Source organism: Aptenodytes forsteri, unplaced genomic scaffold (genome assembly GCF_000699145.1).
Source record: "Aptenodytes forsteri isolate BGI_AS27 unplaced genomic scaffold, ASM69914v1 Scaffold15, whole genome shotgun sequence".
Classification (NCBI taxonomy): domain Eukaryota; kingdom Metazoa; phylum Chordata; class Aves; order Sphenisciformes; family Spheniscidae; genus Aptenodytes; species Aptenodytes forsteri.
Window position 1 is genome coordinate 16,560,733 of NW_008795129.1, and position 14,809 is coordinate 16,575,541.

The 14,809-nt window shown below is 37.4% G+C and overlaps 1 protein-coding gene across 2 annotated transcripts in view; it reads right to left on the reverse strand.

Moving 5' to 3' along the window:
- Nucleotides 1-610: 610 nt before the first annotated feature.
- GPAM (glycerol-3-phosphate acyltransferase, mitochondrial) overlaps nt 611-14,809 on the reverse strand; it is a 34,657-nt gene continuing 20,458 nt past the window's right edge. Inside the window, exons 14-21 of one of the 2 annotated variants that reach the window (XM_009277867.2) lie at nt 14,656-14,726; nt 13,263-13,527; nt 12,614-12,756; nt 10,962-11,039; nt 7,807-7,944; nt 6,860-7,049; nt 6,692-6,750; nt 611-5,299 (exon numbers count right to left, since the gene is read on the reverse strand). In XM_009277867.2, the coding sequence (XP_009276142.1) occupies nt 5,183-5,299; nt 6,692-6,750; nt 6,860-7,049; nt 7,807-7,944; nt 10,962-11,039; nt 12,614-12,756; nt 13,263-13,527; nt 14,656-14,726 (1,061 nt within the window). In that variant the 3' untranslated portion in view covers nt 611-5,182. Of the gene's footprint in view, nt 5,300-6,691; nt 6,751-6,859; nt 7,050-7,806; nt 7,948-10,961; nt 11,040-12,613; nt 12,757-13,262; nt 13,528-14,655; nt 14,727-14,809 lie in introns of both variants that reach the window. The other variant, XM_009277866.2, reaches the window with a different exon arrangement.

Consider the following 14,809-nt stretch of genomic DNA (forward strand, 5'->3'; position numbering starts at 1 on the left):
CACCTTGAACTTTCCCTGCTGAATTGTGTTCTTTTTGCCTTCAGATGTTTCCAAAAATGTATCATTACCATCGGGATAATGACAACCTCCAGCATACTACCTGGCTCTCCCAGATCTTATCTACAAATGTAAACAGCAAATGTTCTCTTCCATTCCCCAGGTCACTAATGAAGATACTGAATAGACAAAACTCAGAACAGATGCTAGTAGAATCATGTCCACTACTAATAGTAATTCTTCCACTCCATAATTCTTCCATTCTGACTGGGAATTGTGCTTTAAGGAGAGAAAGAAAATCCACTCAGTACCTTTACACATGCAGCCTTCCTCAAATTACCATCACTTGCTAACAAAAACACAAGACAGCATCAGAAGTGACATGTAAATTAGGAGCAAAAGAAGAGGCTCATAGGTGTCACTGAACCCATGCATGGCCTTAGACACATTATCTGATCTCCATGTCTAGGTTTCCTCGTCTGTCAGAGATTGTTGCTCTGTAAAACACTTGAGACCAAGAGATTGCAAATACTATCAGTTTAAGAACCAGTATTATTACTATGCTGGAGAACACCCTTTTTATGCAAATTACTTGTAGGAATTATGCCACGCATCTTTTATTGAAAGTTTGCATTGCATACAGACACATGTATTTGTATAACTAATAGTTATACAATAATTAATCAAATAGCTTTTGTTTCTGTAACTGTCAATGCTTTATGACAGATGAAATCTAGAAGTCTCTTTGGGGTTTATTGTCTCTCAGGTCTGAACTCCAGCATAACACGCAGCAATGAACATTTCATACATGTTTCTTCCCAAAAGCCAGAAAGTTCCTTAATCTAATGACAGCATCAACTATGATACTTTTTGGACAATTACATTAACAGGTGGGCCAACTTACAGAAGAATTAATAAGGACGATACTTCTCACCCAGCAAATGCAAAGTGCAATGAACATCTATAAAAGACTGAAAGGAAAATGTTTCAAGCAGCAATTCAGATCAATGTGGATCTTACCTTGAAAATACAGGGCTGCTGAAAACTTGGTGTACCGTAAGAGAGAACAAAGCAGAGAACTCAAATCAAGTGATCCTTCTAAATAAGCCTGACAAGCTTTTATTACAAGAAAACTGAATTAAGCAAAAACCGGAGATAAGTGCTTTATCTGACATTTGGGATTTTAAAAGACTGAGAAATAGGAAGACATTTACTGAAAGAATAACATGTAAGGTCATCACCAATAAGAATTGGGTTTTATTCAAGCTATTGACAATAATTGAATTTTAGTTTCCTGCCTCAGCCTAGAGTTGTCAATTAATTGAGCCTTGCTTGCATGTGAACATCGCTAGAGGCCTCTTAATCAGTTGATTACAACTTTTTTTTTTTTCCTGAAGGGTGAGACAGCATCCCTCCTTCTCAATTTAAGTAATGATCATCCATGCAGGTTTTATTATATTAAAGCCCCACTCCGATTGATTCACATTTGCCAGATGCTGTCAGAATTGCTGACAGGTGCTTATTGCACTCCAGGTCAGCTTGAAATCGCCAGGAGAAGGGACAGTCTGCAGCATCAGCGCTGTCCCAAACTTCTGAATGACCCCCCCCTGCCCCGTAAGGCGAGAGGAACTTTAAAAGAGGAAGCCACGTACAAAGGCCTGGCAGAGATGGGGAAACAGGGAAGCAAAATGGCATCTCCGCTTTGCAACAAAACTGGCAGTGACTCAGGAGTCAGGATGTCACCTCAACCTGCTTTTTAAATGGTTCTGCTCCAGTACGTACACTGGTAGAGACACTTCTACAACAGAAGCTTTTCACGGTTTAATTTCAGAAACTACCTAGCATGGGACAAAGTTATTGAATAAATTATCTTAGCAGGTTATTTAAAAAACAAAACAAAACAACAAAAAAACACGAGAAGAGCTTGTTAAATGTCATATTAGCAAACAGTTTAATTTATTAAAATGACTCCAGTACACCTCCGTGCTTCTACAACAGACATGGCGTTACACATAACAGGTAAAACGTGGTAACATTCTCAAGGAAGCAGTATCAGGCTCATTAGCACAGAAAGACAAGAGCAACAGTATCTTAAATCACCTCCCCGCTCAACCTTCTTCTACATGGTGATTCTGATACTTCTCTGTGGAGCAGGCAGTCAGTTGAATGCAAGTGTGTGTACACGCTTCCTAATTAAAGATAGGTGAATAAAGCCCTATACTGTCAAAGAGAAGGCAGGTATGCCTCCAATGTCAGTGTGAGTAGAAAGTAAATATATTAACAAGTTTATGATCCCTGGGGGCCTGGGTAGCTGTGGCGGCATGGGAAGTGGGATTCTACATTTTCATCACTCTAAAAATGTAAGATCTACAGGATGCATATGGAATGATTAAGAACCTCATACCATGAAAGATCCTGGCCCAAAAAGACTTGCACACCTGAGTAATATGCTCGTAAGAATGATGAGACTCGTGCAAGTCTTCGTAAGAGGAGAGTCTTAAAATCCGTTTGTGGTAATTCAGGGCCAGTCCTTTCTTCTTTACTGGTTAACTTTACCGAAATTAACTCAATCTGGCATTCTATCAGTAAAGGAAACATGAGAGGTTAATAAAATCAGAAGACACTGAAGGTGTAAATACAGTGCAAAAGTGTTGGTTTTAGTTTTTGACTGTTACAGTCTGATAATTTTATATTCTGTGCTTTATTTTCAGGGAAAAGCATAGTTGTCATGTGTCATAATATACACGCTTGCATATATATGTATACCTACACACTCGCTGCAGAATGCAAAGGCTTCCAATGGCATATGATTCATAGTACTGACTTTTCACATGCAGGGGTTTTTTTTTTCATACAAAACCAAACCCGTTTTAGAGGTGCCCCCTCCCTCTGCATACTAAATGTATTCATAAATGTGTATTCACATGCATTATTACCCTACCCACTCACTGATTTATATTAACCAGATTTATTTTTTTAATTTATTTTCTTTTTTTAAATGTAAGCCATAAGTTATCACAGTTGCAACACCCAGCCAGAACACTCCAGTGACCACAGTACTCCTGGGTTTTACGGTAACTAATACATCAGTTGGCAGAACATTCTTAATAAAATGTCTCAAGTTTTGTTTGCTTCATATTGCTTCATTTTTAAAAATCTTTTTGATGTACAATCTTTGCTGTTAGTACACTTCAGATTTACCGAAATGCAGTAAACTATGAGAGCTCATTATTCAGAAGCACCTAGTCTTTTTTTGACATTAAATGGAAGCCATCAGCAACAACCATTGTATGGAGCATTCATCGGGTTGACGAACAGTGCACATTAGCTAGTATGAGATGAAACTGTTTTCTAAATAGCTAGTAGACTCCACAAAACAAATTATGCGTGATGTAGTCACTATCCTGCTGAGACAGCAGAAGGACATAAGAACGAAAGCGACTCTAGGGTCAGTTTCTATCCGTATTAATGTAGCTTTGGTTCAGAAATTCTTAAAGTGTTGTAGAGCACCTGGTTTAGTGACAAAACACATGCATCTCACAGTGCTAACAGTATAATGCTAATAAACTATAAACTGCAGGTTTCAAATATTAATAGCATTTAATAAAAAAATTTACAGAAATATTCTCGTTGACAAATGTGCAGTACAAATGCAAGCTCCTTGGCCACAAACTCAAATTGTGTGCATCAGTTTTGTGCTGGCGTAACAGTGCGAGTGCTGGGATTCAAGTATGCTTTTCCGTATTTATGTTAAGCGACAGAGGCTGCATGATGAAGATCGGGGATTTTCTGCTCACAAGGCCAGGACGCGAGAATCAAGCGAAACATTGCAGTAATTGAAATGTTTGATTTCCCTCATATAGAAGGCAATCTAAATGAGGAAAAACACATTTCACAAGCAAACCAGCTTCACATACCACCAAGTTATTGCTTCAGCTAGATCAGCTGTACTAAAATACAGGACCACAGGTTGCAATCTAATCTCCACTCGCATGAAGAGAAGACGAAATCTACAGTGCAAGTCCTCCATGCAAAAGGATCAAATCGCAAGACCAGAGTCCTGTTTCATAGGGCAGAATTTATTCATCATTCAGTTTTGTCTGTGAATTTTTTTTTTGTAAGTCAGTTAGATCAGAGCCAAAAGTACATTGTTTATGATATTTCTGTGTTTCTAGAGGTTACTATTTCATGCCAATTTTGATCTGCTCAGCAACAGAATACAATATGAACACTCATTTCCAAAGAATTGCAAAAGTTATTGCTGAAATTTTTAGGGCCAAAATTAAAAATTATTTCACCAAATCAAGTCTTTACTCCACTTTAAAAAGAAAAATCTGACATCCTATTAATTAAAAAAAAAAACTTGATAGCTTTTTTCAATTAAATAATAATCTAAGATTTTACAAGATATTCACATTCAGGCAACTGTCTCCTGACTTTCATCTGGCTGAATGACAGATGCCATAATAAAAACAAGAATGCTACTCTCACATTCTTCATGACAGCAGTGATTAGTGCAATTTACCACTGCACTACACAGCTGTAATAGTGCAAGGTGTGCCTGCTAACAATGTTTCTCACAATCATCTGCTACATGATCATTATTCTCAGATGCCTGTAACTGTTATTCTCATTAGAATTTTGGCATTTATGTTAACATTTATTAAAAACTATGGCTTTATCCATGAAATATATATCCTGCCTAAGCAAAATTTTTAAACCATTTATTGAAAACAATAAAACTGAACTGGAATGAAAGTTACTTGTTTATGCCATAAGCTGTGTTGCCACTAAACTCAAGATCTCAGGGTTAGCTACAGATCACAAATACGCGTATTTGTGCATCTGTTACAGTCTTTGAAAGTATATTTAAAACATAACACTGATAAAACTTCACTCTTCGTTTTAAATCTAATTCTAATCATTTATCTTATTTTTTGCAACAAGTTTAATTACTTGTATCCAAAGTGTCATCTGAGTATCGCTGTATTACAACAGGATTGGGACTGTAAGAAACCCATAAATGTATACGTAAGAAGGCACTTGTCTTCCAGTAGTTCAAGTCAGAGAAGGCCTTACTCAGACAGTGGCACCTTACACTCTGAAAGATTAGCAAATGTCCCCAGGCTTCGACACAGTCTCAAAACCTGTCTTCACGTCCCTGGACAAAGGTGCTATATGTGGTCTATAATACCATGAAGCTCATGATGAATTCCAGTAGTTTTTGCCTGTTGCGCTGAGGTAGGAACGTAGTGCTTAGTTCCAAAATGGTGTCTCTTCTTTGTTTCGTCTGATTGAAAACCTAAAGCACAGCATGAATATATATAAGTATCACCACGTTCAAAGAATCGCCTTTCTTTTGTGATTAAAAGTTTATGGTCTATACTAAATTTGCCCTCGTTTACAAGACTTCCCCCCCCCCCCCCCCTGAGGGCTTAGATGGCAATGCCTTTAGATATCATTAGAATTCACTCAATGTTGAAGACCTTCAAGTGGTACGGAAGAAGAGAAACTGAGAAATAAGCATGGTGTATGATAAACAGCCAGCTCCTAACAGCGAAGCATAAAACACGCACTCAAAAGGCATCTGAATTGAAAGTGTAAGCACTTTGAAAACAAGAATTCAGATGTTATGCTCGATGGCAATGCCTTTAGATATCATTAGAATTCACTCAATGTTGAAGACCTTCAAGTGGTACGGAAGAAGAGAAACTGAGAAATAAGCATGGTGTATGATAAACAGCCAGCTCCTAACAGCGAAGCATAAAACACGCACTCAAAAGGCATCTGAATTGAAAGTGTAAGCACTTTGAAAACAAGAATTCAGATGTTATGCTCTGAATAGATCCTCAGCAGATGCTATCTAGTTCTACTTTTCCAACAGCAGAACAAACTAGAATTAAATGATGGATTTGATACGTGCTTTCTCCACAGCTCTTACAGTCTACAGGAAGATACCTTTACTATAGGCTAACTAGTGTTAGATTATTTAATGTAGCAGAATTCAAGGACAAAGACTTCAAAACCCTTATCTAGCAATACTCTGCCTAAATGCTGATGCTTTCAAAATTATAATGCTAAATCCCATCTGGCATTCAGGAAGCCATATCATTCTGATGAAAGAAACTCTTCATTTGCAAAATCTAGATAGGTGATTTGAAATTCGAAATGATAGTGGTAAAGTGCAAAACTGATCTGTTATTTTAAAGAAGATCCATATCCTCATGGTGGACACTGGAGGTCTAAGGATTGTTCTGCTGGAGCATCAATCACTGCTAAGCCAAAATTCAGTAACTAATACTTTTTGAAGATTTAAGTAGTCCTTCAAACTTAGATTTAGCTGACACTAAGCACAGAGCATGCTCTCAGCCTTCCGACATTGTCACTGATGTCCAATAAGGCCATGGAGTAGAGCACAGAAACTTCATTTGCTGTGAATAAAAATGCCTAGTCACCTAGCCCTCATCTAGACAGGTTTTCTCAGGGGCAAGAAGTGCCCTGTTCTGCAATGTGTGCTCTTGTCCTACAGCCCTGAGCTTTAAGGAAAGCAAAATGCTCAAAACCCACAATACACTTGCAGAGATATATTCACATATTTTAAACTAACACTGAACAGGTTCCATGAATTGTCAAAATTGAGCTCATTACTAAAATGAAATTTAGCAGTCTCCAAATTTGATCACCGAACACTTACCCCAATTTCCTTAAAGACTTTCACTGCGTTTTTCACATGACTGTAGGTAGCACTCTCAGCTGCAAGAAAGAAAACCCAGCGATAAACAAATTGCAATTGAATTTGGGCTACCTTGTGCCAGGAGGAACAGAATGAATCAAATCCAGTTCCAAAACCAGTTTAACATACCATATACAGCAACATTCTTCTCCGTCCTGTTTATTAAGTGCCTGTGTAACTTTTGAAGGTATTCAGACTCTGAAACAGGACCACTAAAATTGTGCACGAAGATAACAGCAGAGCTGTATGCCTCCAGTAAAGGTCCCAACAACCTCTGCAGGAAAGTGATGTATTGCTGGTGCTCTTGAGCCTGGCTCACCTAAGGAAGGGCAACAAGAGCTTAAGTGACAGAGACCAGCGGAAACAAGAAATGACCTGCAACACAGTACACACCAAAACAGCAGCCCAAATAATTCTTAGTACAAAAAAGAGTATGGGGGCACAACACAGCACATTATGAAAGCATAGCAAAAAAGCAGTTTACCACGAGGGACAAAATAGGCGCTGCACATCACAGATCAATGCTACTTTTTTCTCCTCCAGGATACTAATAACTCTTTTCCTAAGATAGAATTAAAGACATCGTACTGTTCTGCAGCCAACAGAAGTGTTGCCATACATTCACAGAGATGGATATAAGTTTCCAATGTTAACAAGATATCCTAAAGAGTGGTTGAATCAGCTCTGTGAGAAAACTGGTAGTATGTCTAAAATCAACACGATCAATCTACGAAGTTAAATTTAGGCTAAAAATAAATACCAGCACGATGTGCCACTTTTAGAGTGCGTGCTGTCAGTAAAGAATAAGACATTTAGACGCTAAGATACTTGAGCCTTTATCAGTTTTCATGACACTAACCATTGCCCTTCTACCTCCCTATAAGATTATCTGGATGTTTCTTCAGCTGTTTTCCCCATGAGAAGGAGAGAAAGGTGTTTTACTGACTGTAGCAAAATACAACAGACCAATACTGTGAATCAGAAAAAAAAAAAAATCATTACCGCTCCTGAACTAGTGAAGTAGTTTGTATCCCTTTCAACAGGCTTCAATATTATTAGCCTTAGGACAATATTACCTTTAGGTAGCAATCTCTCTGCTCTTCTCCAAAATCACTGTCTTCATCTTCCTCGTCACTTCTCCAAGATAATGGCTCAGGGAGTTTTTTATCCCACTGCTGCTCTGTAAGACTGGGGCTAACATCCTCCTGATCATCCTGCTTAAATTTGAAAGATAAGGTGGTAAATAGGTAAAAAACCCAAATCCAGGCAAACAATAGATTTATTTTATAATCTCATCTGACTTAATCAGTCCGATATTTAATGAAAGCAGGTGAGACCCAATTATAGACAGGGTTGAGATACGCAGAGAGAAGAGACATTTGGTGAAAAAGACTGTTTTTCTTTAGTTTGCCTGTCACATAAAAGTGAAAATCTTTACAAGGGTTGCTCAATCTTCCTACCAGAGGCCATGCAGTGGCAGTTGCCAAGAAAGTGTTTTCAGTTGTGTTAGGATAAAAAGTTGAGATGCTATCTGGATGTGGATCTTGCTAACCCCCATACTACTGTTCCCTTAAAGACAGAGGAGTAAACTCTGTGTTATTATATTACAATAGCTAAAATCTCAATTAACGCAGAATGCCACAAGTTGCTATTTGGAAGTGGTAACTTACTGCTTCTAATGATGCTGTTCTTGTATTTGTCCCCACGTGAGATATCAGTTGGAATAGAATGAGCCAGTTTTAATCACAAAGGCCCCAAATTATTTAAACCTTGATTACATTGAGACATTAAGACCCCTCCACCTGTTGCATCACAGCAATTCCCTTCTGCTAATCACCCTGACAAGCACCATCCAAGTTTAGCCTACAAATGCCCCACAGTATTCCACCCTCGGAGCAAGACATGGATTTACACTTATTAACAGGTAGGTGTCTTAGGTAAGTATATGTTTCTTCAGGCTTTTGAGATGAGTGCGTGACAGCAAGAATACCATTGGTGGAATTTCTTAACTTGAATATTGTGAGGGAAAAAGAGTTTGTTGTTTCCTTTTCATCTATTTAGTAAAACCATTTATTTTAGTAAAACCATAAGTGCTTTGTAAAGTTGTAAAGTATTGTAAAGTTCCTTTGCAACGGCATAGTGAGGTAATCTGCCAGAGACAATAAGCACAAGTGACAAATATATACATACTAGATGTACTTGAATAGTGATTTCGTTCTGTTGTGCAATAACGCAAGTATGTCAGAAGTTCAGGTGTACAGTAACTAAGGTGCAACAGAAATATTCCACCTGACTGATCAATGTCTGATGCAACATTCAATTTCAACAATGCGTCTTCAGAAATGAGTTTTAGAGATAGTAAACACACACTCGAAAGAATAAGGGAAGCCTTAGTGTCAATCATTCGCCATTATTTGTTTTGGTCAAAGTAGTAGAACAGAAAGATTTTTCAAAGGTCACCAGTGCTAAGTCACTGAGGAAAGACCCCCATACAGTTATTCCATTTAGAAATGAGAATCAGGCAAGATTAAAACCAAATGCATACAGACATCTCATAGATGTGATTACTGTCGTAATATTCATGACAAAGAAAAAGGCCTCTGCAGCAAATGAAGAATGACATCCTTCCAATCTTAGATTCCGATCAAATGTTTTATTTTGAATGAAGCAAAGGCCACAAAATAAGTTTAAAAAAAAACCAGAGATCACTGTGTGTTAGGAATATTTCTTAGTTTTTGAAGTAGACACTAGAATAACAGGAAAAGAATTTTTAAAAAAGCATGGCTCAATCAAACTCAAGTTAATGGGAAATTTATCAATGTGTTAATGTCAGCAGTAAACTGAAATAATTAGAAGGGGCAGAAGGTAGCTACCTTTCTTAGAGAAGAGATTGTAAAAACCCCACAAACATTTTCAACCTCTCCGAAGCCATGAAACAACCGTTGCTTATAGTGTTTGCACTCATTATGCAAATTCTTAGTATTTTAAAAGAGGTAAGCAGGTACAGAGGTTTTCTAAGTTTAAAGAAATTTACTGATGGAATACATCTCCTTTTTAAGCATCCAAATGTTGCACTGGTGGTGTATATCAGACAACACAGACAAATATTTATATACTGCCTAATAGCTATCTATATCCCAGCTATAAACAGCAAAGTACCAGACTTAGCAACTGAAAGTTAAAGAAGAACCCTCAAGACAGGTTTCATGCTTGAGTAGACAGAGGTGCGTATCTGCTGCTGTCCACATCTATTTTCCTCATCTGTCCTCAGGCATGGAACACGCAGGTTTCTTCCTAATCCTCTGATTAGCATTCATTTTTGGATTTATCTAATAATGATTACAGTCTAATGCATGACAACATGTCAGTACTTCAGATAAAAAGCAAGCAGTAGTAACTCCAAAGGAGGAGAATGTTTAATATCCAGGTATATCAAGTAAATAGTACCTATGGTTATATATATTAAAAATGGAAGCATGTATCAAAAGGTATGCAGCAAGATTAGAGTGAAGTAGTGGCCATTAACAAATACACCAGAAGCAGCTCTAGCCTCTTTTGAAACTGGAGAGCTGCAAGAATAAAGCAGCCAAATACATAACTCTTTTCCATGTGCTCTTCAAATTTTGTTGCTCCCTCTGGGCACCAAGGTTTGTTTGCTGTGCACAAAAAAAGTATGGGAAGCAAAGGTATGCTGAGTCAGCTGCCCCCTGGTCCCCAGGTTTTCTTTACACTGTGTGCCTCTGGCAGATTGCACCACACAGCGACTCCAGTACGTCCCTGAAACTGCAAACTGTGCTAGCAGAGGAGGTTTACAATAATTTTGAGATCGAAGCAAAGGAATCAAAGAATGACAAAAGATCTGGACTACTGACTCCTGTAGAGTAGAAAGTAAACATCCATGTAGCTATGCTACAATTTGAAAGGGCTCCAATAATAAAATAAGTGCCCATTTTACAAGACAGTATAAAATATGTGTCTTCCTTAGTAGGTTTAATGGTACAATGAAATGACACACAGAGTCATTCATAGCATCACAGGAAGACAATACCCAAATGTCTGACGCTCATAAATGTAAGAACGAAGTAGTACCAGTCCTGGACTTGTTGAGTTGTTACAAGCTTTCAGTAACAGCATATATTTAGAACAAGACTCACAACTAAGAAGCACAAACTACCTATGGCTGAAGTCAAGTACAAGAAACAAAGCTCATTTAGTATCTCTATCACCTTACCTCGGCCACCAGAAGAATACCGTATTGTATCAGCCTTTCCACAGATTCATGGCAAACTTGATATATCACCTGGCAAGGCTGCACAACAAAAGAAATGCACTGAAAAAATCACATCCATTATACCCATTATAGCAACACCAGTTCCTTGTGCAGTACGAACGTTTTAGATACAGCAGTATTATTCCTTTTAAGCAAGTTATTAAACTTTTACCAGCATAATCCCAATGCACCACTCATGTTTATCCTGGGAGACATTAAAAAAATTACAGTGAAATAGGATATTTAAAATTTGTCCAAGTTTTTTGGAAGAAATGCATTACTACACTGGTAGAAAACCACATTAAATATTCTCCCCTTTTAATCACCTCTAACCAAATTTTAGTTTATTAACAATTCTGGAATAAAATCATCATAAAACCAAAATCATTGAGACTCATATCAGTGATTTATTTGGAATTTAAAGGAAAGCACACTTTTAAGAAATTCCCTTATGTGTTTTGAAACCGAATAAAAAACCAACCTATTTTACATTGTTCATAATCACGTAGGAAATATTTTCTAAGTTTAAAAAAAAAAAATACATTAACTCTGAAAGCAGAAGGATAAGATTACTAAAGAACCCCACCATCTGCGCTGCATTACTGCCCAGACAAAAATACTAAATTTGACTTATGCTTCATTTAAAAAGGCATGAGACAGAAATATGTGTGCGAATTTAAGGACTGAAGAATCTCTAGAATTCTAAGTAACTTCTATACATAAAAAAAAAAGAGCACTTAAAATTGCAAGCATACAGAGTGTAAGTATACAGTGTCTGAAAACTGAGATAACATCAGCTCTCTTCAGTGTTTTGTAACAAAACAAAAAACAAGTCAGGCCATGTTTAAAATTGCCACTAGGTGTGGCACACTGTGACTATTGCACTCCTATGCAAATTAAGAATATCTTTAGAATCTGGAGCCTTAGTTCCCAGAGTAATTTCAATCATCTATGCAAACTCATGAGTTGGGTACTCTCAAAGACTTGTATTTGTTTAAGTAAAAAAATATTTAAATAGTTTGGGCAGAATGCAGATGTAGTTGTGACGATCTAATGACATAAGAGACACAAAATCTGGTAGAAGGCATTAAGAAGCCCAACATCAAGTTGTGGGAAGCTGGCAGAGATAGAGTGAGCAGCTTTTCTTTCTCAGGAAAGTCTTAAAGCCAGCACAGCAGAAACGCTGCAGGCTCACCCCAGCATCACCCACTTGGCACTTGCACGAGCAGCAGGTGTGCACTTAGTATGTATCCTCTAAACTGGATCGACTGATTTTGTCACACTTTGCCAAGGAAACAAGGTAGTGACAGGAATGTGGCAAGTTAATTCACATGTTATCTTGGGCCAAACATCTTTTGGATGAACTGTTCTGATGGAACTACATTCATTCAAGCGTTCAAACATTTCCTTAAAGCAAATGGGAACAACACTGTCTTCCTTTTTCAAACAATGTTCAACCTCTTCGTACCCACACTCATTTGACTGTACTTGCAAGGAACGTATCAGAACTGTGACACTTGAAGAAAGCATAAATTCTCTTTAAGGTAACAAAGGCAGTTACAAGCAGGAAAAAAAAATTGACGTGTGGACAATTAATGCAACTACTTACTTACCAAAGATACAGTAAATTCATTAGAAAGCAAGTAACACAAGCTGGCGGCTTTTCGGACCAGGTGTTCTTGACTAATCAAACTGGGAGAAGCACCATTGGTACCATTTCTGTACCTCCTACTCTGAACCGCATGAAGACTGCAGGCTAGAGCAGAAACAAACATAAACAAAGTTTATTTTTCCAAAGAGCTTTATAGCAAAGGAAACATAAAACTTTTGCTTTGTCTATTTCTAGGCCTAAAAGCAAACATTACACATGCAATTGAAGAATAAAGACAGAATTCACCACTATTCCATTTGTGTCCAATTAATGTCTGACTGAAACAAAATCTCATGAAAACATTAGTGACCAAAGCACAAGTTTTGCCATGTTGGCTCAGAACTCTGATAGGGCCTTACCTAAGGCAGTGACCGATACATGAATACTGCCAAGAAAGATAAAGGACGATGAGAAAAATGAGTGAAACATTCTACACACCAAAACCAAGTTTACTTTAAAATTGTTTTTGTTAGAGTAAACATAGGCTGAAGCAGGGAGGGAAGAAATATATGTAAGTAAATTACATGAAAAATGGGGGGTGGGGGAGATTGTTGCAGGTACTTTGACTTCATGAGTCACAAGAAAGTCTCTCCTTGGTAAACCCCACATACCAATAATGGCCTCTCTAATAAATACATGAAGTACTCCATTGCTGTAGAAGTTGAGTTCAAAGACAGCAGGTATCGTTGTGCTGGGAGTGATGAAGAACTCATTGTTTCGGCTAGTGTTTGTGATATTTACACAGTTCCCCAACAAGTGGATGGCATGCATGACAACATCATCTGAGTTCCCTGAAAAGCCCAAGTCAAAGTCACGGGCTAAGACCTCCTCCTTCATGGAAAAGAAATCTTCCACCAGCCTAGAAAGATCAGTTCCCTAGAAATAAAATCAAAATCACAAGGTGAAACAATTTTTTTTACACAGGAGTTTATCTGTAAACCACATAACCATGTATATAGCAAACACATAAACAAGCCATTAATTTTCAAAAATCCAAAGCACAACAGTAGTATTAGAAAACCTTGTTTTCACAGAGATATTGCTAAAATAGTCCACAGGTTTTTGAATTCTATGCAATTATATTTTAAAGCCATGCAGCTATTTGAGAATCCAAGTTTTTTGTTTGCTTCTTGGTTTATTTCACAACCTGCAAAGACCTCAGTTGTTCTTTAGGAACATGTTAGAGATATCGTATTTCCATTACCTATGCTATAAAACGAATGCTCAGTTATCTGGGAATACTGTAATTAGCAGAACTTCTCTTCAATTGTTTGGGGACATGAGGAAAAGCTCTTCCTCAAGCACTTCCTTCCCTTGTTTTTTGTCAAGATGGCTTCAGATCACATTGTAAAATGCTTCTTTGATCCCATTATTCTAGGAAATTGGAAAGACTGGACTGACAGGAATAGTGATACTGTTCTCGACTAGGAAGATTACATATCTCACCAATATTTTTCAATTTGTTCTCGATTTACGTGCAATAAAAGTTTCAGATTAGAGGCAGAAGGAATTTCAGAAAAAATGCTAGACGCACTTGCAGGAGAAAAATAATTTCTTCCATGCCCCATGCACAAGACTTCAGTTAAACATTAGTATCATTTTGCCATCGTGGTATAATATTCTAGTACTAAGGAACAGCAAAACTCATTTGAAAATGAACAGAAGAGTTGCTAGCATATTCAATAGTGAATGTGTTTAAGATCTATAAAACAATCTTAATACAATGAACCAAAACAATGTATTCTTTTAAAAAAGCGTAACTACATTTTGAATTACAAAAATCTATTTCCACATAAGTATTTATTATCATTCCATCAATAATGGCTTATCTTCAAGCATCCACTACTAACTAGAATATTAGCACTCAGACTACCTGAAATCCACTTTAATTTAAATGCATCTTTCTTCTTTTATTAGTATCATACAATAGTAAAATGCATACTATTTTTTTAATTAACAAGGCCAAAGTAATGTTTGGCAATTTAAGCAGCATGGAAGCCTTACCTGCCTGTGTCTGTACAGCAGCAAACAGGCAACAATGTGGGTAGACATCACAGCACAGGACTTGTTAGCAGCTAGAGTAAACAAGATAAACTCGTTAAGCACCTGAGAAGTTCAGAACATCATTACAAGACTACCCATTTAAAAAAAAAACAGC